The following is a 25,727-nucleotide window of genomic DNA, read 5'->3' on the forward strand; positions in this document are numbered from 1 at the left end:
CATCGTTAAATGGTAGAGCGAGGTAGCCTGGCAAGCCAGACTAAATGTGAATACCGTATTTAGTCTGGCCTCGATCCGTAGACATTTCTGAAGTGGGTAGGAGGAACAAACCGCTGTCTTTCAAACTGTCTCTGTGCGTATAGGCCAACGCTCTGACCAATCAGCGCAACAGTGACTGTGACGTAGTCAGAGCGACAGAAAGCAGTGGGGGAGGCCTTGAAATAAATAATTTTTCAAAATGCGTATTAATTAACAGGTTCTAGATATTAAGAAGTTTGGAGATAATGACCATAAGTTTGGAGTCTGTACCACATACACATTTTTTTCCAAGTGTTTTTCAAGGGTTTGCTTAAACTGTTTTTGAGAGTTTTTATTTAGTGGTGTTTAGTGAAATAATTTCCCTTAAATTTAAAATAACGGGAAAATAAGAAACAATCAAAAAGTAATGTTTCAAAGCTGTTTATTAATTCTTCGTACTGCACAAACTAGCCCCATCCTTTTGGCTACGAGCGGAGCCAGCTGGTAGATCAGACTTTTGCCATAGCCGGTCGGCAAAACAGCGAAAACGTCCTTCTTGAAAAGGAATGAGCGGAGAGCCTCTTCCTGCTCATGTTTCAACGAAAACTCCAAGTCTAATTCTTCTAAAACTGATTCCAAAGCGGAGTCAAACGCGCGCTGTTCACTAGCCGTAGCCATCTTTCCTGTTGTGCTTTCTCCAGCGTCGCGCAGCTTTGTCGTCACTCCTGCAAAAGCCCGCCCAAAGAATCCAAACAAAAACCTTGCGTTGTGATTGGCGGGCACGATTTGATGCCCGGGGTGTTTTTGTTTATATGGTGCGAGGCTAGACCCACTCGCTAGGCAAAAAATATTTTTGGCCGCTAGGCGGTTGGGTCTAGTTTACTAGGCTAAGAGCGAGGATCACAATGAGTACTCTCTCTCCTAGGCCCTGTCCACACGGCAACGGATTCAGGTGAATCTGATAAAATTGTTTATCGTTTCGGCCTGGCGTCCACACGGCACTGGTGTTTTGGGTGCCCCAAAACGAAATTTTTTGAGAACGGGTTCCAGAGTGGAAAGATCTGGCAACGGCAGCGTTGCGAAGTCGTCTGGATGAGTAGAACGGATTTGTTTAGGATGACGTCACAACCACATGACTAGAACAAGCAGCACTCTCGCTGTTTTGTATGAACCACTGCATTGCATTCACTTTTGTATACAGCTTTTCTTTTAAATAAACAAGTAACTGAACCATTTCTTGAATTTCTTTTTTTTATTGGATAAGACTGCTTTTCAAAATGTTCACACACAATATAAAAAGTTATATAAATTATATAAAAATGCTTTTCAAAATGTTCACACACAATAAGAAAATTAAGTTATATAAAACTATGCACACTAATAAAACTACACACAGAAGGCACGATTTCCTCGCGTAGTCGCAGCCATCTTCTTGTTGTTGTGTGTTTGTTCCTGTGAGTGCTTCGCCGGGTAGAAGAAGGGGTTTATGCGCATGCGTCCTACTTCTTCTATTGTTCTGGTGTCTCCGATGGGACCGTCTTACAGCGCACGTAGAGGTGTGGCATGTGTATTGCATCGTTTTCAGCAAGCGTTGCGTTGCCATATGAACCTGATATTTTACTGATCCGTTGCCCATGTGGACGCGATATTTTTAAAAAAAAACCTCGTTGTCGTGTGGATGTAGCCCTAGTTAAGCTGCTCTTAGCATTAAGAGGCTTTTGGGAAACCCATCCCTTAGCAATCGCAGTCGTAAGGTTATCCAAGGAAGAACATCCACAGCCATCTTTAGGGTTTCTGTGTTGTACCATCCACAGAAATGAATGGTATAAATACACAGGCGATTATTTAAAAAAAATGTTAAAAATCGTATTTAAAAAAAAACATTTATTTCAGTCTTCAAAAGCAGCATGCAAATGTAATGTGAGCAGACTTGTCACTTATCGATGCAGTCACATAAAATACTTTTGTTTTGAAATCGATAAAATAAATCACAATTACACCCTCCCTTTCAATAGTTTTAAACCAAACTTCGTAGCATCTTTAGTGTTTTGAGGAACAACATTTTCGTTCATAATTTCTAATTCTTCCTCACTTACGGTGATGAAGCGATTGGCGCCATTTTGTCGAGTCGCTCGAGGTGATTATCCAGAAATAATCTGAATTTCTTGACCAATCAGCACGTGCAATTTTCTATAATCACCTGTGTATTTCTATTTAAAAAAAAAACTTTTATTCAAAGTGTATTCAATTACACCCTCTGTTACAGTCCTTCACTGTAATTAAGCAGATAACAACACATCACGAATCCAACTTGGTTTCTCATTTTGTTAAATAAGAAAAAATACAAAAAACATTTGTGTCAGGGGCTAATAGGAAAATAATCAATCAATGATGGAGTGGTGTGATGCCACCAGAGTGAAGCAGAGATTCTGTTACACCCTGAAATTGCTAATTTTCCAATAACCACCTGTCATAAAGTGTTTGTATTCCTCTTATATCAGAGCATGATATTTATGTTTTATTTTGAGGGAAATTTGAAAAACAAGTTCCTTTATATAACGGCAATAAACAGTTATTCCCTCATCGCCTCTCTTTTTGAATTAATAAGACAAAAAAAAATGCAGTTGGTGATATTAAGAACCCACAATGCCTTCTGTCCTGAAAAGTTTCCTGCGTCAGAAATATTAACTGAACAGCTTTACCCCTGACTGTTACAAATGCTGACAGTGTAGTCTTTACATATATGTTAAATAATCATCACAATCTTTCGGATTGTGCCAGTGTTGCTCAATCAAAACCTGTAAAAATTTAAATAAGGAAAATGCTGAGTGATCCAACTGTAACTCACAGTTGTTTACGCCTCAGGAGTATAAAGCATGAGTTCCAGCTTGTCATTCTTAGGTGTGGTTTATTGAGCGTTGTTGATGCTCATCAGGCTGGAAAAGGTTACAAAACCATCTTTAAAGAGTTTGGACTCCTCCAATCCACAGTCAGACAGATTGTGTACAAATGGAGGAAATTCAAGACCATTGTTACCCTCCCCAGGAGTGGTCGACCAACAAAGATCACTTCAAGAGCAAGGCGTGTAATAGTCGGCGAGGTCACAAAGGACCCCAGGGTAACTTCTAAGCAACTGAAGGCCTCTCTCACATTGGCTAATGTTAATGTTCATGAGTCCACCATTAGGAGAACACTGACAACAATGGTGTGCATGATAGGGTTGCAAGGAGAAAGCCACTGCTCTCCAAAAAGAACATTGCTGCTCATCTGCAATTTGCTAAAGATCAAGTGGACAAGCCAGAAGGCTATTGGAAAAATGTTTTGTGGATGGATGAGACCAAAATAGAACTTTTTGGTTTAAATGAGAAGTGTTATGTTTGAAGAAAGGAAAACACTGCATTCCAGCATAAGAACCTTATCCCATCTGTGAAACATGGTGGAGTTGTATCATGGTTTGGGTCTGTTTTGCTGCATCTGGACCAGGATGGCTTGCCATCATTGATGGAACAATGAATTCTGAATTATACCAACGAATTCTGAAGGAAAATGTCAGTACATCTGTCCATGAACTGAATCTCAAGAGAAGGTGGGTCATGCAGCAAGACAACGACCCTAAGCACACAAGTCGTTCTACCAAAGAATGGTTAAAGAAGAATAAAGTTAATGTTTTGGAATGGCCAAGTCAAAGTCCTGACCTTAATCCAATCGAAATGTTGTGGAAGGACCTGAAGCGAGCAGTTCATGTGAGGAAACCCACCAACATCCCAGAGTTGAAGCTGTTCTGTACGGAGGAATGGGCTAAAATTCCTCCAAGCCGGTGTGCAGGACTGATCAACAGTTACCGGAAACGTTTAGTTCCAGTTATTGCTGCACAAGGGGGTCACACCAGATACTGAAAGCAAAGGTTCACATACTTTTGCCACTCACAGATATGTAATATTGGATCATTTTCCTCAATAAATAAATGACCAAGTATAATATTTTTGTCTCATTTGTTTAACTGGGTTCTCTTTATCTACTTTCAGGACTTGTGTGAAAATCTGATGATGTTTTAGGTCATATTTATGCAGAAATATAGAACATTCTAAAGGGTTCACAAACTTTCCAGCACCACTGTAGGTTTCCCTTTTACAACCTTCCCATTTTGTTTGTACTTACTCCAAATTTTAGACACAGCTGACTGGGAATGACCAACATCTTTTGCCACACTCCGTGTTGAATTACCTTCTTTAAGGAGTTTTATAATGCTTTCCATTTTTTCAACTGATGGCTCTCTTGTTGGGTCCATGTTTCCTGTCAATCAGCCAGGTGCAACAGTTCGTTAAGATCTACAAGCACTCTTTTAACTGCAGCCTAATTTGCATATTTAGGCGTGTGCGGGTATTTGTTTTAGAAATGCAAGTTATAGGGCGATTCCATCATTTTTTCCTCTACTTCATCTTAAAAAACTATATGCCGTTAATTACATCATTTAATTTTTTTGAGGTATATTTTACAAAGCCAGAATGTTCAACTCATCTCATCTCATTATCTGTAGCCGCTTTATCCTGTTCTACAGGGTCGCAGGCAAGCTGGAGCCTATCCCAGCTGACTATGGGCGAGAGGTGGGGTACACCCTGGACAAGTCGCCAGGTCATCACAGGGCTGACACATAGACACAGACAACCATTCACACTCACATTCACACCTACGGTCAATTTAGAGTCACCAGTTAACCTAACCTGCATGTCTTTGGACTGTGGGGGAAACCGGAGCACCCGGAGGAAACCCACGCGGACACGGGGAGAACATGCAAACTCCGCACAGAAAGCCCCTCGCCAGCCACGGGGCTCGAACCCGGACCTTCTTGCTGTGAGGCGACAGCGCTAACCACTACACCACCGTGCCGCCAGAACGTTCAACTGTTAAATAAAATAATTTTGTGTCATATCTGTGATTTGCTTTTTTGCTGAAGAGGTGAGTCTTCAGTCTGTGCTTAAAGGTGGTCAGGGAGTCGGCCTTTCTGACTGTTGGTGTAGTGGTTAGCACGGTCGCCTCACAGCAAGAAGGTTCCGGGTTTGAACCTAGCGGCCGGCGAGGGCCTTTCTGTGCAGAGTTTGCATGTTCTCCTCGTGTCTGCGTGGGTTTCCTCCGGGTGCTCCGGTTTCCCCCACAGTCCAAAGACATGCAGTTAGGTTAACGTGGGGTGGCCTTGGGCTGAGGTGCCCTTGAGCAGGGTACCTAACCCCTGACTGCTCCCCGGGCGCTCTGATGTGGCTGCCCACTGTTCTGGGTGTGTGTGCGTGCGTGTGTGTGTTCACTGCTTCAGATGGGTTAAATGCAGAGGATGAATTTCACTGTGCTTGAAGTGTGCATGTGACAAATAAAGGTTTCTTCTTTCTTCTTCAGTAGGAAGGTCGTTCCATTCGTGACTTTAATCCAACAAAAACAACCAAAATTTGCCTGCGATACGACTGAAATGCATGAATATCCTGCTTCCTAATTAGATTGACTGTAGAAGAAGGCAACACTGTGTTAATCATGTATTTTGAATCCAAACATTCAATCACTCATTCACAGATTCACCAGTTCTTCAGCAACCACAAAATAACATTAATTGAAAGCACTCTTCAATCATTGCTTAGTCCGTAAATAAATGTTCCCATAAAGTTAGTTTGTAGTTACAAAAGCATAGTTGCCTAAAAGCAATATTTGTCCAACATTCCTTTTCAGTTATTACATAACTACAAGTAACTATAAGAATGCTGTGTTTTAAATTTCCCAAGACATTTTGGGAACAGGGCGGCACGGTGGTGTAGTGGTTAGCGCTGTCGCCTCACAGCAAGAAGGTCCGGGTTCGAGCCCCGTGGCCAGCGAGGGCCTTTCTGTGTGGAGTTTGCATGTTCTCCCCGTGTCCGCGTGGGTTTCCTCCGGGTGCTCCGGTTTCCCCCACAGTCCAAAGACATGCAGGTTAGGTTAACTGGTGACTCTAAATTGACCGTAGGTGTGAATGTGAGTGTGAATGGTTGTCTGTGTCTATGTGTCAGCCCTGTGATGACCTGGCGACTTGTCCAGGGTGTACCCCGCCTTTCGCCCGTAGTCAGCTGGGATAGGCTCCAGCTTGCCTGTGACCCTGTAGAACAGGATAAAGCGGCTAGAGATAATGAGATGAGATGAGATTTTGGGAACAGCTTTGCACACAAGTAAATAATGATGAGAATCCAAATCTAGACATACAGTGCTCTCCATGGTTATTGACACCCCTTGTTTAAAATAAATAAATAAATAAATCCACCTTTTGGTGAAGTCATTTCATCTCACACTGAAAAAAAAAAGAGAAAAATCCAACTTTTAATAAAAATAAATTTATTCAGGGGGAAAAAAAAACAAATCCCTCATCAAGAAATAATTATTTACAACAAAAACATGTGGGCCACTATTATTGGCACCCTTGCATTTAATACTTTGTACAACCTCCCTTTGCCAGTAAAGCAGCACCAAGTCTTCTCTTATAACATTTTATAAGGTTGGAGATACAGAGCAGGACATCTGAGATCATTCCTCTTGACACAATCTCTCCAGATCATCCAGGGTTCGAGGCCCTCTCTTGTGCTCTCTCCTCTTCAGCTCAGCCCATAGGTTTTCAATGGGGTTCAGGTCAGAGGGCTGAGATGGCCAGGGCAGAAGCTTGATTCTGTGCTCAGAGAACCAGTTTTGTTGATTTGGACATATGGTTCGGATCCTTGTCCTGCTGGAAGATCCAGTGATGGCCCAGTTTTAATTTCCTAACAGAAGCAGACAGATTCTGATTTAAAATGTCCTGATATTTCATGGAGTCCATGATGCCATGTACCCTAACAAGGTTTCCAGGACCTTTGGAGGAAAAACAGCCCCCAAACATCACAGAACTTCTACCATATTTTACAGTTGGGATCGGGTTCTTTTCATTATAGCCATCCTTCTTTTTATGCCAAACCCACCTTAATTGTCTCATCTCATCTCATTATCTCTAGCCGCTTTATCCTTCTACAGGGTCACAGGCAAGCTGGAGCCTATCCCAGCTGACTACGGGCGAAAGGCGGGGTACACCCTGGACAAGTCGCCAGGTCATCACAGGGCTGACACATAGACACAGACAACCATTCACACTCACATTCACACCTACGGTCAATTTAGAGTCACCAGTTAACCTAACCTGCATGTCTTTGGACTGTGGGGGAAACCGGAGCACCCGGAGGAAACCCACGCAGACACGGGGAGAACATGCAAACTCCACACAGAAAGGCCCTCGCCGGCCACGGGGCTCGAACCCGGACCTTCTTGCTGTGAGGCGACAGCGCTAACCACTACACCACCGTGCCGCCCCGGAATATTCTAATATTCTTCACAAATAATAACATCTGATTTTGGTTATTTGTTTTTGGAATCATTTTACAACATTCCGGGAACGTTCTATTTTGGTTTTAAAAATAACATCTGGCTTCACTTTTTTAAATGGAGAACCGTATGGGTCTCCTTTGGTCATTTTTTAGGAAACCATTTCACAATGTACTGTGTATGTTCTATTGTGAGTAACAGAAATAGCATTTGGCTCTTCTTTGCTTATTTTTTGGAGAAACATTGACAGCACTCTGTGAATGATCTAGCTTGGTTAACAAAGTCAACAGTGTCCCCAAAACACTGTGGGAACTTTACAGCAGAACATTCTCTTCTGGTTCTCTGACTAGTGACAAGGAATGATTACAAAAAGCTGCTTTTATGTACTTTTTTTGTACGGTACTGTGCAAAAGTCTTAGGCACCCCTTTTCTTTTCATACAAACTTGAACGATTTCTGTTTTATGACTTCTACATTATCGAGTCAGTCCAAAAACATTTTAGAGTCCAAACGTTCGTTTTCCAGGACAAAATTAAATGTGACAGAAAAAAAAAGTTTGTATCTGAGCAGCATGTTACATAAGAGAGCACTTTTCAGATTAAAAAAGAAAACATAATGAAGGCTGCTGGGCGGCATGGTGGTGTAGTGGTTAGCGCTGTCGCCTCACAGCAAGAAGGTCCGGGTTCGAGCCCCGGGGCCGGCAAGGGCCTTTCTGTGCGGAGTTTGCATGTTCTCCCCGTGTCCGCGTGGGTTTCCTCCGGGTGCTCTGGTTTCCCCCACAGTCCAAAGACATGCAGGTTAGGTTAACTGGTGACTCTAAATTGACCGTAGGTGTGAATGTGAGTGTGAATGGTTGTCTGTGTCTATGTGTCAGCCCTGTGATGACCTGGCGACTTGTCCAGGATGTACCCCGCCTTTCGCCCGTAGTCAGCTGGGATAGGCTCCAGCTTGCCTGCGACCCTGTAGAACAGGATAAAGTGGCTACAGATAATGAGATGAGATGAGATGAGATGAAGGCTGCTGGGTTTTGGTGCAAAATTAAGAAGCGAGTGTGACAGTCAAAGTGTCCAGAAGAACTGTGGCTGGTTCTGCAAGATGCTCAGTAAAACCTACAGCTCATTTCCGCATAATACTGCACTCATTGCACCTGAGACTACTACAGGATAAAGCAAAGGGTCGTCTCACACCAAATATTGACTTTGTTTCATTTATTATGGCTTACTGCTGTTTATAGTATTTTTTCATGTTGAAACATTTCATTTAATTACTTTTAAGCCATTTTTGGTCTACAGAATTTCTTTACATGTGCCTAAGACTTTTGCACAGTACTGTACATACAGTGTCTTGCAAAAGTATTCATCCCCCTTGGTGTCTGTCCTTTTCTTGCTGCATTACAAGCTGGAATTAAAATGGATTTTTACGGGGTTAACACCATTTCATTTACGCAACATGCCTACCACTTTAAAGGTGCAAATTGTTGTTTTATTGTGACACAAACAATAATTAGGATGAAAAACCAGAAATCTGGAGTGTGCATAAGTATTCACCCCCTTTCGTATGAAACCCCTAAATAAGAGCTGGTCCAACCAATTCGCTTTATAAGTCACGTTATTAGTTGATTAAGAGCCACCCGTGTGCAATCAAAGTGTCACATGATGTCTGTATAAATCAACCTGTTCTGGAAGGACCCTGACTCTACTACACTACTAAGCAAGCAACATGAAAACCAAGGAGCCTACAAACAGGTCAGAGAAAAAGTTGTGAAGAAGAAGTATAACTCAGGGTTGGGTTATAAAAATGATCCCAAACTATGAATATCCCATGGCGCACCATTAAATCCATTACAGCAAAATGGAAAGAATATGTCACCACTACAAACCTGACAAGAGAAGGCCGCCCACCAAAACTCACAGACCGGGCAAGGAGGGCATTAATCAGAGATGCAACAAAGACACCAAAGATAACGCTGAGGGAGCTGCGAAGATCCACAGCAGAGATGGGAGTATCTGTCCATCGGATCACTTTAAGCCGTACACTCCACAGAGTGAGGCTTTATGGAAGAGTGGCCAGACAAAAAGGTCATTGCTTAAGAAAACATGTTTGGAGTTTGCCCAACAGCATGTGGCAGACTCGCCAAACACATGGAAGAAGATTCTCTGGTCAAATGAGACTAAAATTGATCTTTCTGGCCATCATGGGAAATGCCATGTGTGGTGCAAACCCAATGCTCTGAGAACACCATTCCTACAGTGAAGCATGGTGGTGGCAGCATCATGCTGTGGGGATGTTTTTCGTCTGCAAGAACAGGAAAGCTAGTCAGGACTGAAGGAAAGATAGATGGCACTACAGTAAATACAGGACAATTCTGGAGGAAAACCTGTTTGAGTCGGCCAGAGGTTTCAGACTGGGATGAAGGTTCACCTTCCAGCAGGATAATGACCATAAACATACTGCTAAAGCTACACTGGAGTGGTTTAAAGGGAAACATTTAAATGTATTGGAATGGCTGAATCAAAGCTCAGACCTCAATCCAATTCAGAATCGGTAGGATAACTGGAAGATTGCTGTACACCAGTGCAACCCAGGAGCAGTTTTGCCTTGAGGAATGGCCAAAAATCCCAGTGGTTAGGGATTTTTGCCAGTCTTGGAATGGCTGAGTCAAAGCTCAGACCTCAATCCAATTCAGAATCGGTAGCATAACTGGAAGATTGCTGTACAGTGCCTTGCAAAAGTATTCATCCCCCTTCATGTTTGTCCTGCTTTGTTCCATTGCAAGCTGGAATTAAAATGGATTTTTAGGGGGTTAGCACCATTTGATTTACACAACATGCCTACCACTTTAAAGGCACACATTGTTTTTTTTATTGTAACACAAACAATAATTAGGATGAAAAAACAGAAATCTTAAGTGTGCATAAGTATTCACCCCCAAAGTCAATACTTTATACAGCCACCTTTTGCTACAATTACAGCTGCAATCCTCATGGGGTATGTCTCTATTAGCTTAGGATATTTAGCCAGTGTGATTTTTGGCCATTCCTCAAGGCAAAACTGTTCCAACTCCTTCAAGTTAGATGGGTTGCGTTGGTGGACAGCAATCTTCAAGTTATGCCACAGATTCTCAATTGGATTGAGGTCTAGGCTTTGACTAGGCCATTCCAAGACATTTAAATGTTTCCCTTTAAACCACTCCAGTGTAGCTTTAGCAGTATGTTTAGGGTCATTGTCCTGCTAGACCGTGAACCTTCATCCCAGTCTCAAACCTCTGGCTGACTCAAACAAGTTTTCCTCCAGAATTGCTCTGTATTTTAGTGCAATCCATCTTTCCTTCAGTCCTGACCAGCTTTCCTGTCCCTGCAGATGAAAAACATCCCCACAGCATGATGCTGCCACCACCATGCTTCATTGTAGGGATGGTGTTCTCAGGGTGTTGGGTTTGCGCCAGACATGGCATTTCCCATGATAGCCAAAATGTTACATTTTTGTCTCATTTGACCAGAGAATCTTCTTCCATGTGTTTGGCGAGTCTGCCACATGCTGTTGGGCAAACTCCAAATGTGTTTTCTTAAGCAATGACTTTTTTCTGGCCACTCTTTCATAAAGCCCCACTCTGTGGAATATATGGCTTAAAGTGGTCCTATGGACAGATGCTCCCATCTCCACTGTGGACCTTTGCAGCTCTTTCAGTGTTGTCTTTGTTGTATCTCTGATTAATGCCCTCCTTGCCTGGTCTGTGAGTTTTGGTGGGCGGCCTTCTCTTTTCAGGTTTGTAATGGTGCCATGTTTTTTTCATTTTGCTATAATGGATTGAATGGTGCGCCATGGGATATTCATAGTTTGGGATCATTTTTATAACCCAACACTGATCTATACTTCTCCACAACTTTGTCTCTGACCTGTTTGGAGTGCTCCTTGGTTTTCATGTTGCTTGCTTAGTAGTGTAGAAGAGTCAGGGTCCTTCCAGAACAGGTTGATTGATACAAACATCATGTGACAGATCATGTGACACTTTGATTGCACACAGATGGATGTGACTTATGAAGTGAATTGTTTGGACCAGCTCTTATTTAGGGGTTTAATACGAAAGGGGTGAATACTTATGCACACTCCAGATTTCTGGTTTTTCATCTTAATTATTGTTTGTCTCATCTCATCATCTCTAGCCGCTTTATCCTGGAGCCTATCCCAGCTGACTACGGGCGAAAGGCGGGGTACACCCTGGACAAGTCGCCAGGTCATCACAGGGCTGACACATAGACACAGACAACCATTCACACTCACATTCACACCTACGCTCAATTTAGAGTCACCAGTTAACCTAACCTGCATGTCTTTGGACTGTGGGGGAAACCGGAGCACCCGGAGGAAACCCACGCGGACATGGGGAGAACATGCAAACTCCACACAGAAGGGCCCTCGCCGGCCCCGGGGCTCGAACCCAGGACCTTCTTGCTGTGAGGCGACAGCGCTAACCACTACACCACCGTGCCGCCCTAAAATGATTATTTTCATCCTAAAATGTGGTCAAGATATTGGGACATAAATAGACACAACTAACACACAGCTTACAGCCTTATATTTAAAAGCACTATGGAAGTAGTGGATTCTCATCTCTCATCTCATTATCTGTAGCCGCTTTATCCTGTTCTACAGGGTCGCAGGCAAGCTGGAGCCTATCCCAGCTGACTACGGGCGAAAGGCGGGGTACACCCTGGACAAGTCGCCAGGTCATCACAGGGCTGACACATAGACACAGACAACCATTCACACTCACATTCACACCTACGGTCAATTTAGAGTCACCAGTTAACCTAACCTGCATGTCTTTGGACTGTGGGGGAAACCGGAGCACCCGGAGGAAACCCACGCGGACACGGGGAGAACATGCAAACTCCACACAGAAAGGCCCTCGCCAGCCCCGGGGCTCGAACCCAGGACCTTCTTGCTGTGAGGCGACAGCGCTAACCACTACACCACCGTGCCGCCCTAGTGGATTCTGAATTGTCAAAAAAAAAAAAATGTCCTCTCCGAGAATCACTTCATTTGTTTCTCCCATCTTATAGCAGATTACACAAAACTACCATACACATACACTACCGTTCAAAAGTTTGGGGTTACTTTGAAATGTCCTTATTTTTGAAAGAAAAGCACTGTTCTTTTCAATGAAGATCACTTTAAACTAATCAGAAATACGCTCTATACATTGCTAATGTGCTAAATGACTATTCTAGCTGCAAATGTCTGGTTTTTGGTGCAATATCTCCATAGGTGTATAGAGGCCCATTTCCAGCAACTCTCACTCCAGTGTTCTAATGGTACAATGTGTTTGCTCATTGCCTCAGAAGGCTAATGGATGATTAGAAAACCCTTGTACAATCATGTTAGCACAGCTGAAAACAGTTTAGCTCTTTAGAGAAGCTATAAAACTGACCTTCCTTTGAGCAGATTGAGGCCCTGTCCACACGGCAACGGATTCAGGTGACTCTGATACAATTGCTTATCATTTAGGCCTGGCGTCCACACGGCACCGCCGTTTTGGGTGCCCAAAACGCAATCTTTTTGAGAACGGGTTCCAGAGTGGAAAGATCTGGCAACGTTGCCGTTGTGAAGTCGTCTGGATGAGTAGAACGGATTTGTTTACGATGACGTCACAACCACATGACTGTCAGTGCTTCATGCCGGGTAGAAGTGTAACGAACTCGATGCGAGTTGTCAACAAATCCTATAACTTGGTTCATGAAACGCGCTTACAAAATATTTTCACTGTGAATATTTATTGTGTAATGGTGCAAAGTGAGAGACAGAGAGAGAGAGAGAGAGAGAGAGAGACTCTGCCCTTAGGGCAGAGTCAATCCCGCCAGCAAAAATCGGGAAAAAAAGGAGCGATCTCACCTCTTCAGATGTTGGTTTAAGTCCGACAATACATTCCTCAAAAAGGGCGTAGAAGAGCAAATTAATCCATCAACGTGTATCATTCAATTTATTCCGGACCATTAAAGACACCGCCTTCCGCGTAGAATCATACGTCATCCTCGCCGCCATATTGGATAGGTCAAAGCGGAGAATAAAGATTCATGTGCTGCGTTTAACTGTATCAACAGGTTTACCGTCCAAACGAGATCACATGGGATTACCTTTCACAGGTGAGAAACAACAAATTAATCCATCAACGTGTAGCATTCAATTTATTCCGGACCATTAAAGATGCCGCCTTCCGCGTAGAATCATACGTCATCCTCGCCGCCATTTTGGAGAGGTCAAAGCGGAGAATAAAGATTAGCTGTGTTTAACTGTACCAACAGGTTTGCCGTCCAAACGAGATCACATGGGATTACCTTTCACAGGTGAGACTGGAAAAATACTTTTCATTGTATTTGGTCATTATAATGTAATTTTACGAACAGATTTTCCTGACTTTGTGGCTAATATGAAGTCTCGCGCATAATAGTTTATGCGCATGCATCCTTACTTCTTCTATTGTTCTGGTGTCTCTGAAGGGACCGTCTTACAGCACCCCTAGAGGTGTGGCATGTGTATTGCATCGTTTTCAGCAAGCGTTGCGTTGCCATATGGACCTGATATTTTACTGATCATTGCCCATTTGGATGCGATACATTTTTAAATAACATCTCGTTGCCATTGTCGTGTGGATGTAGCCTGAGTTTCTGGAGCATCACATTTGTGGGGTCGATTAAATGCTCAAAATGGCCAGAAAAATGTCTTAACTATATTTTCTATTCATCTCTCATCTCATTATCTCTAGCCGCTTTATCCTGTTCTACAGGGTCGCAGGCAAGCTGGAGCCTATCCCCGCTGACTACGGGCGAAAGGCGGGATACACCCTGGACAAGTCGCCAGGTCATCACAGGGCTGACACATAGGCTACGTTTACATTACGTCGAATCAGCGGATCATCAGATTAACGTTCTTAAAACGATTCGCGTTTACACTAAAACCGTTAGCCGTGCACACAGCAACACCAATACACGGATACGCTCGGCTCCGCAGGCATCCTGCGCTCCAAATCACTCCGCCCTGAACAGCGAGTGCCCTCTGGAGGGTGCGCACTCCGGCCCTGCGCAGCTCACACAGCGCGCGAGTGAAGTGCACAAGCCACGATTCGGGACTGAGCCGTTGTGTGTGTGATCCCAGCGCATATCACTTACTACTTGCAAGTGGAAGGATGGCAAGCCTAAAGACAATCATAACTGCACAATGGGCAGTATTTGCATCAGTATTTTCATACTTTTATACTCTTTAACGAAAAGTGATACAAGGCGGAAGTCCGCGCCGTTTTTCAGCAGTCGCGTCACATGACCAACGCCAGCGAATCAGGAAGGTGGATGTCACAGTGACGTCGTTCAATGAGGACGCCAGCTAGAGCTCAGCACAGCGTATCCGCGTATTCTGAATGTTTACACAGCACCGGAGCTGACACGATCTGGATTGAATACGTGGACACTGGCGGATTCCCGTTTCCAGGGGGTCTAATGTAAACGGACAGTGCATCCGCGAAGAAAACGAGACAGATACGGTCTAATGTAAACGTAGCCTCACATTCACACCTACGGTCAATTTAGGCCCAATCCCAATTCTAATTTCTACCCCTTCCCCTCCCCCTTCCCCTTGGCCCTTCCCCTTGAAACTGAGCTACAAGGGATAGGGCTTGAAATTCAACCCCTACGTATTGGGATAGCCCTTCAACGATCGCATACGTCATCGCGTACCTCCGTCAGCGTTTACGTTAGCAAAACGCGACCAAATGCGTCATTGGCTGCGACCAGCCGCTACAGTCAGAGCCAGAGGCAGAACCAGAAATCTCTGCTGGCAGGGTGTGATTTGTTAACTAACACCACTGAATGGGATATCTTTGGCGCTTCGTGCACCACATCCGACAGAATGAGGTGTCAGAACACTCATGTAAACAATAAAAGCGAGGATAACAGAACAAAACGTACGCAGTCAAGCAACCGAAAACAATACTCACTCCCAAAGCTTTTTAGCAGCAGCTTGGATTTCAGAAATCGCTGCTCATTCTCAGCTCGTAAGCGAATCAAGCGGCGTGTTTCCTCTGGATAACAACTTAAAACACGTAAATAATGGAGAAAATACATTTATGACAATCTTTCGCCGCGGGAACCGCCATCTTTCTGAAATCCGCATGAAATCTCGCTGAAATCCACATGGCATTGTGGGAAATCACTCAAACCCCTTCGTTCGGAGTCAGCTCCAGGAAAATCTCCGTTTCGAGGGGTACAGAAGCCCTACCCCTTCCCCTACCCCTCCGGGTTAACTAGGATTGGGATACCCCTACCCCTTCACGTGAACGTGCAAAATGGAGGGGAAGGGCCAAGGGGTTGGTCCAAGGGGTGAAATGGGATTCGGCCTTAGGCCCAATCCCAATTCTAATTTCTACCCCTACCCCTCCGCCTTCCCCTCCGCCTTCCCCTTGGCCCTTCCCCTTGAAACTGAGCTACAAGGGATAGGGCTTGAAATTCAACCCTTACGTATTGGGATAGCCCTTCAACGATCGCATACGTCATCGCGTACCTCCGTCAGCGTTTACGTTAGCAAAACGCGACCAAATGCGTCATTGGCTGTGACCAGCCGCTACAGTCAGAGCCAGAACAGAAATCTCTGCTGGCAGGGTGTGATTTGTTAACTAACACCACTGAATGGGATATCTTTGGCGCTTCGTGCACCACATCCGACAGAATGAGGTGTCAGAACACTCATGTAAACAATAAAAGCGAGGATAACAGAACAAAACGTACGCAGTCAAGCAACCGAAAACAATACTCACTCCCAAAGCTTTTTAGCAGCAGCTTGGATTTCAGAAATCGCTGCTCATTCTCAGCTCGAAAGCGAATCAAGCGGCGTGTTTCCTCTGGATAACAACTTAAAACACGTAAATAATGGAGAAAATACATTTATGACAATCTTTCGCCGCGGGAACTGCCATCTTTCTGAAATCCGCATGAAATCTCGCTGAAATCCGCATGGCATTGTGGGAAATCACTCAAACCCCTTCGTTCGGAGTCAGCTCCAGGAAAATCTCTGTTTGGAGGGGTACAGAAGCCCTACCCCTTCCCCTACCCCTCCGCGTTAACTGGGATTGGGATACCCCTACCCCTTCACGTGAATGCGCAAAATGGAGGGGAAGGGCCAAGGGGTTGGTCCAAGGGGTGAAATGGGATTCGGCCTTAGGCCCAATCCCAATTCTAATTTCTACCCCTACCCCTCCGCCTTCCCCTTGGCCCTTCCCCTTGAAACTGAGCTACAAGGGATAGGGCTTGAAATTCAACCCTTACGTATTGGGATAGCCCTTCAACGATCGCATACGTCATCGCGTACCTCTGTCAGCGTTTACGTTAGCAAAACGCGACCAAATGCGTCATTGGCTGCGACCAGCCGCTACAGTCAGAGCCAGAGGCAGAACCAGAAATCTCTGCTGGCAGGGTGTGATTTGTTAACTAACACCACTGAATGGGATATCTTTGGCGCTTCGTGCACCACATCCGACAGAATGAGGTGTCAGAACACTCATGTAAACAATAAAAGCGAGGATAACAGAACAAAACGTACGCAGTCAAGCAACCGAAAACAATACTCACTCCCAAAGCTTTTTAGCAGCAGCTTGGATTTCAGAAATCGCTGCTCATTCTCAGCTCGAAAGCGAATCAAGCGGCATGTTTCCTCTGGATAACAACTTAAAACACGTAAATAATGGAGAAAATACATTTATGACAATCTTTCGCCGCGGGAACCGCCATCTTTCTGAAATCCGCATGAAATCTCGCTGAAATCCACATGGTATTGTGGGAAATCACTCAAACCCCTTCGTTCGGAGTCAGCTCCAGGAAAATCTCCGTTTGGAGGGGTACAGAAGCCCTACCCCTTCCCCTACCCCTCCGCGTTAACTGGGATTGGGATACCCCTACCCCTTCACGTGAACGTGCAAAATGGAGGGGAAGGGCCAAGGGGTTGGTCCAAGGGGTGAAATGGGATTCGGCCTTAGGCCCAATCCCAATTCTAATTTCTACCCCTACCCCTCCGCCTTCCCCTTGGCCCTTCCCCTTGAAACTGAGCTACAAGGGATAGGGCTTGAAATTCAACCCTTACGTATTGGGATAGCCCTTCAACGATCGCATAAGTCATCGCGTACCTCCGTCAGCGTTTACGTTAGCAAAACGCGACCAAATGCGTCATTGGCTGCGACCAGCCGCTACAGTCAGAGCCAGAACAGAAATCTCTGCTGGCAGGGTGTGATTTGTTAACTAACACCACTGAATGGGATATCTTTGGCGCTTCGTGCACCACATCCGACAGAATGAGGTGTCAGAACACTCATGTAAACAATCAAAGCGAGGATAACAGAACAAAACGTACGCAGTCAAGCAACCGAAAACAATACTCACTCCCAAAGCTTTTTAGCAGCAGCTTGGATTTCAGAAATCGCTGCTCATTCTCAGCTCGAAAGTGAATCAAGCGGCGTGTTTCCTCTGGATAACAACTTAAAACACGTAAATAATGGAGAAAATACATTTATGACAATCTTTCGCCGCGGGAACCGCCATCTTTCTGAAATCCGCATGAAATCTCGCTGAAATCCGCATGGCATTGTGGGAAATCACTCAAACCCCTTCGTTCGGAGTCAGCTCCAGGAAAATCTCCGTTTGGAGGGGTACAGAAGCCCTACCCCTTCCCCTACCCCTCCGCGTTAACTAGGATTGGGATACCCCTACCCCTTCACGTGAACGTGCAAAATGGAGGGGAAGGGCCAAGGGGTTGGTCCAAGGGGTGAAATGGGATTCGGCCGTTTTTCAGCAGTCGCGTCACATGACCAACGCCAGCGAATCAGGAAGGTGGATGTCACAGTGACGTCGTTCAATGAGGACGCCAGCTAGAGCTCAGCACAGCGTATCCGCGTATTCTGAATGTTTACACAGCACCGGAGCTGACACGATCTGGATTGAATACGTGGACACTGGCGGATTCCCGTTTCCAGGGGGTCTAATGTAAACGGACAGTGCATCCGCGAAGAAAACGAGACAGATACGGTCTAATGTAAACGTAGCCTCACATTCACACCTACGGTCAATTTAGGCCCAATCCCAATTCTAATTTCTACCCCTTCCCCTCCCCCTTCCCCTTGGCCCTTCCCCTTGAAACTGAGCTACAAGGGATAGGGCTTGAAATTCAACCCCTACGTATTGGGATAGCCCTTCAACGATCGCATACGTCATCGCGTACCTCCGTCAGCGTTTACGTTAGCAAAACGCGACCAAATGCGTCATTGGCTGCGACCAGCCGCTACAGTCAGAGCCAGAGGCAGAACCAGAAATCTCTGCTGGCAGGGTGTGATTTGTTAACTAACACCACTGAATGGGATATCTTTGGCGCTTCGTGCACCACATCCGACAGAATGAGGTGTCAGAACACTCATGTAAACAATAAAAGCGAGGATAACAGAACAAAACGTACGCAGTCAAGCAACCGAAAACAATACTCACTCCCAAAGCTTTTTAGCAGCAGCTTGGATTTCAGAAATCGCTGCTCATTCTCAGCTCGAAAGCGAATCAAGCGGCGTGTTTCCTCTGGATAACAACTTAAAACACGTAAATAATGGAGAAAATACATTTATGACAATCTTTCGCCGCGGGAACTGCCATCTTTCTGAAATCCGCATGAAATCTCGCTGAAATCCGCATGGCATTGTGGGAAATCACTCAAACCCCTTCGTTCGGAGTCAGCTCCAGGAAAATCTCCGTTTGGAGGGGTACAGAAGCCCTACCCCTTCCCCTACCCCTCCGCGTTAACTGGGATTGGGATACCCCTACCCCTTCACGTGAATGCGCAAAATGGAGGGGAAGGGCCAAGGGGTTGGTCCAAGGGGTGAAATGGGATTCGGCCTTAGGCCCAATCCCAATTCTAATTTCTACCCCTACCCCTCCGCCTTCCCCTTGGCCCTTCCCCTTGAAACTGAGCTACAAGGGATAGGGCTTGAAATTCAACCCTTACGTATTGGGATAGCCCTTCAACGATCGCATACGTCATCGCGTACCTCTGTCAGCGTTTACGTTAGCAAAACGCGACCAAATGCGTCATTGGCTGCGACCAGCCGCTACAGTCAGAGCCAGAGGCAGAACCAGAAATCTCTGCTGGCAGGGTGTGATTTGTTAACTAACACCACTGAATGGGATATCTTTGGCGCTTCGTGCACCACATCCGACAGAATGAGGTGTCAGAACACTCATGTAAACAATAAAAGCGAGGATAACAGAACAAAACGTACGCAGTCAAGCAACCGAAAACAATACTCACTCCCAAAGCTTTTTAGCAGCAGCTTGGATTTCAGAAATCGCTGCTCATTCTCAGCTCGAAAGCGAATCAAGCGGCATGTTTCCTCTGGATAACAACTTAAAACACGTAAATAATGGAGAAAATACATTTATGACAATCTTTCGCCGCGGGAACCGCCATCTTTCTGAAATCCGCATGAAATCTCGCTGAAATCCACATGGTATTGTGGGAAATCACTCAAACCCCTTCGTTCGGAGTCAGCTCCAGGAAAATCTCCGTTTGGAGGGGTACAGAAGCCCTACCCCTTCCCCTACCCCTCCGCGTTAACTGGGATTGGGATACCCCTACCCCTTCACGTGAACGTGCAAAATGGAGGGGAAGGGCCAAGGGGTTGGTCCAAGGGGTGAAATGGGATTCGGCCTTAGGCCCAATCCCAATTCTAATTTCTACCCCTACCCCTCCGCCTTCCCCTTGGCCCTTCCCCTTGAAACTGAGCTACAAGGGATAGGGCTTGAAATTCAACCCTTACGTATTGGGATAGCCCTTCAACGATCGCATAAGTCATCGCGTACCTCCGTCAGCGTTTACGTTAGCAAAACGCGACCAAATGCGTCATTGGCTGCGACCAGCCGCTACAGTCAGAGCCAGAACAGAAATCTCTGCTGGCAGGGTGTGATTTGTTAACTAACACCACTGAATGGGATATCTTTGGCGCTTCGTGCACCACATCCGACAGAATGAGGTGTCAGAACACTCATGTAAACAATCAAAGCGAGGATAACAGAACAAAACGTACGCAGTCAAGCAACCGAAAACAATACTCACTCCCAAAGCTTTTTAGCAGCAGCTTGGATTTCAGAAATCGCTGCTCATTCTCAGCTCGAAAGTGAATCAAGCGGCGTGTTTCCTCTGGATAACAACTTAAAACACGTAAATAATGGAGAAAATACATTTATGACAATCTTTCGCCGCGGGAACCGCCATCTTTCTGAAATCCGCATGAAATCTCGCTGAAATCCGCATGGCATTGTGGGAAATCACTCAAACCCCTTCGTTCGGAGTCAGCTCCAGGAAAATCTCCGTTTGGAGGGGTACAGAAGCCCTACCCCTTCCCCTACCCCTCCGCGTTAACTAGGATTGGGATACCCCTACCCCTTCACGTGAACGTGCAAAATGGAGGGGAAGGGCCAAGGGGTTGGTCCAAGGGGTGAAATGGGATTCGGCCTTAGGCCCAATCCCAATTCTAATTTCTACCCCTTCCCCTCCGCCTTCCCCTTGGCCCTTCCCCTTGAAACTGAGCTACAAGGGATAGGGCTTGAAATTCAACCCCTACGTATTGGGATAGCCCTTCAACGATCACATACGTCATCGCGTACCTCCGTCAGCGTTTACGTTAGCAAAACGCGACCAAATGCGTCATTGGCTGCGACCAGCCGCTACAGTCAGAGCCAGAGGCAGAACCAGAAATCTCTGCTGGCAGGGTGTGATTTGTTAACTTACACCACTGAATGGGATATCTTTGGCGCTTCGTGCACCACATCCGACAGAATGAGGTATCAGAACACTCATGTAAACAATAAAAGCGAGGATAACAGAACAAAACGTACGCAGTCAAGCAACCGAAAACAATACTCACTCCCAAAGATTTTTAGCAGCAGCTTGGATTTCAGAAATCGCTGCTCATTCTCAGCTCGAAAGCGAATCAAGCGGCGTGTTTCCTCTGGATAACAACTTAAAACACGTAAATAATGGAGAAAATACATTTATGACAATCTTTCGCCGCGGGAACCGCCATCTTTCTGAAATCCGCATGAAATCTCGCTGAAATCCGCATGGCATTGTGGGAAATCACTCAAACCCCTTCGTTCGGAGTCAGCTCCAGGAAAATCTCCGTTTGGAGGGGTACAGAAGCCCTACCCCTTCCCCTACCCCTCCGCGTTAACTGGGATTGGGATACCCCTACCCCTTCACGTGAACGCGCAAAATGGAGGGGAAGGGCCAAGGGGTGAAATGGGATTCGGCCTTAGAGTCACCAGTTAACCTAACCTGCATGTCTTTGGACTGTGGGGGAAACCGGAGCACCCGGAGGAAACCCGGGAAACATTTTCTATTCATTTTACAAATAAAAGTGTGACTTTTCATGGAAAACACAACATCGTCTGGGTGACCCCAAACTTTTGAACAGTAGTGTAGGTCAAGAAATCACCTGCAATCTGTTCTTTAACTTGTCCTTCACTTAAAAACTGGTACAAGAACCAGTCTGAATCAATTTGACACAGTACCCAAACAACCCTAAAGAGAAAAGCAAATAAGGAGCCTCAGACTTTTGTACAGTCGGCTGCATGTACAAACTTCCGGGAAATGTCCCTGCAGCCGGAGTTTCCTCATGTTATCACTTCGCACTGGAGTCAGTGTGAGAGAGTTTAATCTCTAAATACTTCCTCCATATTTACTGTAATGTTGTTTTCGGCCCATATTAAGGAGTCAAAACGTCCCGTTTTCCAGCGTCACTTCACTTTTCTTCTCCTCTTCACACTGTTTCCCCCTCCCTCCTTCTTTCCTTCCTTCCTTCACCTCCTCTCTCTCTCTCTCTCTTTTTTTTTTTTTTTACCTCTCCCCACTCGGTGTCTCGTAGTTTAAAATGGCGGCGTTGAGCAGCGCCGAGTCCCCACCGGCCGTCTTTAACGGAGAGCCGATGGCGCACGACGCGGAGCGGGAGCCGGGGCCGGGACTGGAGGCGCTGAGCGCGGGGTTCGGTCCGGTCTGTACGGCGTGTTCCGCGTCCGCCGAGGCCGAGCATCGCCACGACATTCCCGAGGAGGTACGGCAGCTTTTGAGGAGGGGGAGATGTGCCTGGATGGAGGAGACCTTCAGGAAACACCGGCTCTAATATGGATCGCGGGGGATGCGTTGCACGGGAGGGGGGCGAGATGATGCACATAATATATACATTCTCTCTCTCTCTCTTTCTCTCACACACACAGTTATACATTAAAAAATGGATTGACTATAATGTATATAGGTGGATATATACACACACACACACACACACACAGAGAGACAGTGTATGTATGTATGTATGTATGGTATGTATGTAGCTGACCAGGAGCATCATTATAGCCGCCGAGGTGTTCTTCAGATATAGATAGACAGGTTCTTTTATGTCTTTCTTTCTTTTTTTTCTCTTCTCGCTGCAGTTTTCCGAGGCCTGGCTGTGTTTCACTCTGTGCTTTATTTTCTCCCTGAGCTCACTGCAGCTGTAGCTCTGTTCTTGTTAGCATCCGTGCTAACACTCGAGCTACACCATAATACATGTACATCCTATTCGGCTAGATATCTGAGGCAACTCATCTATCTGTCTTTTTCTATCTTTCTTTCTCTCTGTGTGTGTGTTCAAAACTGCAGCCTGTACTCTCATTTTGCACCAATTCCTGACTTCATAAAGTGTTCCTTCTGGTTCAGGAACTGTTTTTTTTTTTTAATTATTATTATTTTAAGCATGTTTAGCGTTTTGCTAATGCTATTTGCAGGCAGTGTAATCATTGTGTAGCCAGTGCTGGCCTTCATTTGCTATGGTGTAGCTACCGTACACTACTGTTCAAAAGTTTGGGGTCACCCAGACAATTTTGTGTTTTCCATGAAAAGTCCCACTTTTATTTGTAAAATGAATAGAAAATATAGTCAAGACGTTTTTCTGGCCATTTTGAGCATTTAGGCTACATCCATACGACAACGGCGACGAGATTTTTTTTTAAGCGGGTAAAAATAATATCGCGTCCGCATGGGCAACGGATCAGTAAAATATCAGGTTCATATGGTAACGCTTGGTGAAAACGATGCAATACACATGCCACACCTCTAGGGGCGCTGTAAGGGCCTCTGCATGCTCTTGCGACAAGGCTTTCGCAGATAGCTTTTCGCAGACAGTTGTAATTTATCGTTGAGCGGGGAGTAATAGGCGTGCGCGATGTTATTCACCGCACCGCCACAACGCAAGGGGGCGCGAAATCGCTAGGAGTAGTTGGTGGGTGTGGTTAGTGGAGTGTTTATCCTCCGGTTACTTATAATGACTAGAACTGGAGTCGTATAGATGTTCCTCACTTCCTCGATCAACCGCTCTTCATGCTGCTCCATCTTCGCTCGTGTTTTTAAAAATGGCGGTCGTGAAAACAAAACAAACCGGGAAAGTGCGTGTACAGCGGATGTAGAGTGGACCAATCAGAGCCCTCTTGTCTGCGAGGCTTCTGCGGTGGTTACAATTTTTGGGAGGTGCGCGCAGAGCGTCTGCGAAGGGGGGGGGCTACGCAGACGCCATCTGCGAGGACTGCGTTGTCAGCATAAATTGGCCTTAAGGCGGTCCCATCGGAGACACCAGAACAATAGAAGTAGACGCATGCGCATAAACTCCTTCTTCTACCCGGCGTGAATGAGCGAGTGCTGCTTGTTCTAGTCATGTGGTTGTGACGTCATCGTAAACAAATCCGTTCTACTCATCCAGACGACTTCGCAACGGCGCCATTGCCAGATTTTTCCACTCTGGAAACCGTTCTCAAAAAATATCGTTTTGCGGCACCCAAAACGCCGGTGCCATGTGGACGCCAGGCCGAAACGATAAAACAATTTTATCGGATTCACCTGAATCCGTTGCCGTGTGGACAGGGCCTCAATCTGCTCAAAGGAAGGTCAGTTTTATAGCTTCTCTAAAGAGCTCAACTGTTTTCAGCTGTGCTAACATGATTGTACAAGGGTTTTCTAATCATCCATTAGCCTTCTGAGGCAATGAGCAAACACACTGTACCATTAGAACACTGGAGTGATAGTTGCTGGAAATGGGCCTCTATACACCTATGGAGATATTGCACCAAAAACCAGACATTTGCAGCTAGAATAGTCATTTACCACATTAGCAATGTATAGAGTGTATTTCTGATTAGTTTAAAGTGATCTTCATTGAAAAGAACAGTGCTTTTCTTTCAAAAATAAGGACATTTCAAAGTGACCCCAAACTTTTGAACGGTAGTGTAAGTTTATATTGAAATGTTTGATGCAATCCTGGTGTTGATTTTGTTGCTTGCTGCTGTAAGTTGTGTTATTCCTGCGAGAAGTTAGTGTGTTGTGTTGTGTTGTGCTGATGTCACAAGGGGACGTTGCTAGTGCGGTTACAATTAAGCGACATCACACGAGGGAGTGCTGTTGGACTGAATATCATCAAGCGCCGACGACCGGAGGTTTTCTCCACCTACGGAGATGGTGTGCGATCCTAGAGAAAAAAAACCCTTGTATTTCAGTGTTTAAGCGATCTAGATCATCTCCGCTGCGACTCCACTATGAAATTTCTTCAATTTGGGTCTAGCATGACTGGAAGCGACATGTTTGTTGAGCGACTCTCACGTGACTATGCCGTGGCATGGCAGACGACGATGAAGACGCAGATGATGCTGCAAATTTTTTAAAGCTAGTTATTTCACGGCACAGTGATGTAGTGGTTAGTACGGTCGCCTCACAGCAAGAAGGTTCCGGGTTCGAGCCCAGCGGCCGGCGAGGGCCTTTCTGTGTGGAGTTTGCATGTTCTTTCCGTGTCTCTGTGGGTTTCCTCCGGGTGCTCCGGTTTCCCCTACAGTCCAAAAACATGTAGTTAGGTTGACGTGGGGCGGCCTTGGGCTGAGGTGCCCTTGAGCGAGGTACCGAACCCCTGACTGCTCTGGTGTGTGCGCGCACGCGTGTGTTCACTGCTTCAGATAGGTTAAATGCAGAGGATGAATTTCACTGTGCTTGAAGTGTGCATGTGACAAAGTTTTCTTCTTCAGATTTTCTGAAGAACCCTGAGCTGTGATTCGGTTGTAGGCACAAGACTGTAGATAATCATTTGATACAACAACACGACCTCAAATGTGATGTATCGTTTTTATACAATGGCTCTATATACAACAATTTAATATCGAGTAAGTGATATTTTGGACACAAGATGGACAAAAATTGTTTATTTTTGCTCCACGAGTGGAACCGGATCCCAAAGAAGCCACAGCACAGTCGCTTTAGCTCATTAGGTCG

The 25,727-nt window shown here is 45.5% G+C and overlaps 1 protein-coding gene across 1 annotated transcript in view; it reads left to right on the forward strand.

The window, feature by feature from the left end:
* The first annotated feature begins 22,296 nt into the window (after positions 1–22,296).
* The window catches only part of braf (B-Raf proto-oncogene, serine/threonine kinase), a 34,917-nt gene continuing 31,486 nt past the window's right edge, over positions 22,297–25,727 (forward strand). The window contains exon 1 of the mRNA XM_060903303.1: positions 22,297–22,497. Coding sequence (XP_060759286.1) covers positions 22,318–22,497 — 180 coding nt within the window. The 5' untranslated portion in view covers positions 22,297–22,317. The remainder of the gene's footprint in view (positions 22,498–25,727) is intronic.

This window comes from Neoarius graeffei, chromosome 21, assembly GCF_027579695.1.
Source record: "Neoarius graeffei isolate fNeoGra1 chromosome 21, fNeoGra1.pri, whole genome shotgun sequence".
Classification (NCBI taxonomy): Eukaryota; Metazoa; Chordata; class Actinopteri; order Siluriformes; family Ariidae; genus Neoarius; species Neoarius graeffei.